The following is a 2292-nucleotide window of genomic DNA, read 5'->3' as shown; positions in this document are numbered from 1 at the left end:
ATTCCTGCTTGAGCTCTCTACTGTAAATTGGCTCCCAGTTGGGAACCTGAGGATCTCCTCCATTGCCTCAGTATGGCCACCTCCTTGATCCAGTTTGTTTTCACTTCGTAGCCCTTAAGCATTTTGTTCTTCAAGGCATTAGACCAGAGTTCAGATCTTGGGCATTCTGTTACTGGTAGCCACAATTGGCCCTCCCCTTCCCTATCACATGTGCCGCATCTCAATTAGCATCTCAGATCTAGGTGGTGACATTTCCTTTGTTCAATTTCTCTAGTGCTCTTACCCTCAAGCTATCAGGCAGAGGTTCCTTCCACTTTTTCTTTTCCTTGATTCTCTGCCATGTTTCCTTTCTTGGGTAATAATGATGCTTCATGAGTTCCCACAGTGCAATGTGTTTAATAGGCTAATCAGAAGTAATATGAATATTTTTCAAAGGTCTCAAAAGCTGGCATTTCAACTCCTAAATATGCAGCTAAAAAATATGAACTGGGGACTTGAAACCAGTCTGCAATAAATCTAATTTTTAAAAATCAAAAACTGAATCTAATATATACAACAGAGTATAATAATCTAATAATAGACTAATGTGAGGAAGAAAATAGAAACTGAAACATGGGTGGGTTTTATGTCTTCCCTGGGTAATTAGAACCGCTATCCACATCTTTCCCAAAATAAATCCTCTTTGGAAGACAGGATTTCTGAACTGATCATTTCCCCTCAACAGCTTAGGATTCAGTTTCTGATGGGCAAACCAGGGAATTATGAGGCATGACATCAACCTTAGATTTGTTAGAGATGTATTTTGAGTGTTTCCTATCTTTAGCAAGGAAAATCATCTGAACTTTGAATTTGTATACACTTCTGGCCTTCATGGCTTTTTTTTTTTTTTTTTAATTTTTCTTAAACTGCCTTCTCAAAAGCTTCATTTTTGCTCTGAGACTTCAGAGAAAAATATGTTTTAATCTAGACCATATTATTTTTCAATTATATCTTCTCTTTCTTTCTAGACCAAAGAGAGTCTAGTGAGTACTCTGCATACTTTTATATACTTTTATTTATTAATTCTGTCTCTGGATTAAGTCAGATTTTATCTGTAGATAGCTGGTTTTTCTTTTTCTTTTTTGTTTGTTTGTTTGTTTGTTTGCTGTAGAGCACATGTGCTAGACAGAGAAAGAGGAAAGTAAGAAATCAGCCTGAGTGGGGATGGTCACATTACAATTGTTTCTGCTCCATTCTCCTCTCAGCATTTTGGGCATGCACACACACATGCCTGGTATATTCTTAAAGCCACTGGGTCCAGAACTAAACTACATAGTTGGTCATATGGGATCCAGTGCCCTAACCACCACACCACCTGCTAACCCTCATCACTGGCATTTTATTGGGTTCTGTAGAATTTGCTTTATCTGTACTGTACTTAGGTAACCCATAGGAAAATGTCTGTGAAATTTAATTGCTTTGGATACTGTAAAAGGATGTTTATCATAACAGTTTATAATGCTTTATTTAAGGATGCATGGGAGAAATGTTCTCTGGACTCAGTTGTGCTTTTCCTGAATTGCTATTTGAGTTTACCTGCAGGACATTGAATATTAAAGTGTGTTTTTCTTTGTACTGATGCTGGACCACTTTGCTCCCAATTCGTGGCCCGTCTCCAGCAAGTGCTTGTGTGTCTTGTTATGCTGGTCATGTTCTAGGTTCTATCTTCCTTTTTTCCCTTTATTTTTCTTATTCTCGTTTTTCTAAGTTTTAATCTTTTTTATGTTACTCCATTATCTGCATCATTGTAAGCCTTGTTAAAGTTGAAATGTAAATAAAAGAATATATCCTTCATCCTTTTATCTCATTTGTTTCTCTTTAGACACTTTCATGGCTTTATTACATTTTTAAAAAATACTTGTAGTGACCAGAACTACACATTGGATAAAAGCCCTGCTGAATACCAAAGGTAGAAAGTCATGGTTTCTTTTTTAAAAAAAGAACTTCATGTATGTATTTATTTATTTATCTATTTATTTATTATTATTTTTTTGGAGAGGTTTTTTGCTATAGGGCACATGTGCTTGCCAGTCAGACAGAGAGAGAGACAGAGACAGAAAGTGAGAAATCACCCCCCAGGGGGATGGCCATGCCGCAATCCTCTCTGCTCCATTCTCCTCTTGGGATCTTGGGCACACACACACACGTGCCCGAGGTGAGTTTTAAGCCACCGGGTCCAGGATTCAAACCGCGGTCGACTACACGGGAGTCCAGTGACATAGCCATTACGCTAACTACTAGTCCCTATTTATT

The 2292-nt window shown here is 37.7% G+C and overlaps 1 protein-coding gene across 2 annotated transcripts in view; it reads left to right on the top strand.

Moving 5' to 3' along the window:
* The window catches only part of RSKR (ribosomal protein S6 kinase related), a 6720-nt gene extending 5528 nt beyond the window's left edge, over nt 1–1192 (top strand). For both annotated transcript variants that reach the window (XM_027767109.1, XM_027767108.1), the window contains exon 13: nt 1–1192. In XM_027767109.1, the coding sequence (XP_027622910.1) occupies nt 1–12 (12 nt within the window). In that variant the 3' untranslated portion in view covers nt 13–1192.
* The last annotated feature ends 1100 nt before the right edge of the window (nt 1193–2292 follow it).

Source organism: Tupaia chinensis, unplaced genomic scaffold, assembly GCF_000334495.1.
Source record: "Tupaia chinensis unplaced genomic scaffold, TupChi_1.0 Scaffold143921_1, whole genome shotgun sequence".
NCBI lineage: Eukaryota > Metazoa > Chordata > Mammalia > Scandentia > Tupaiidae > Tupaia > Tupaia belangeri.
The sequence above is the reverse complement of the archived record's forward strand: the minus strand, read 5'-3'. Positions and strand labels throughout refer to the sequence as shown.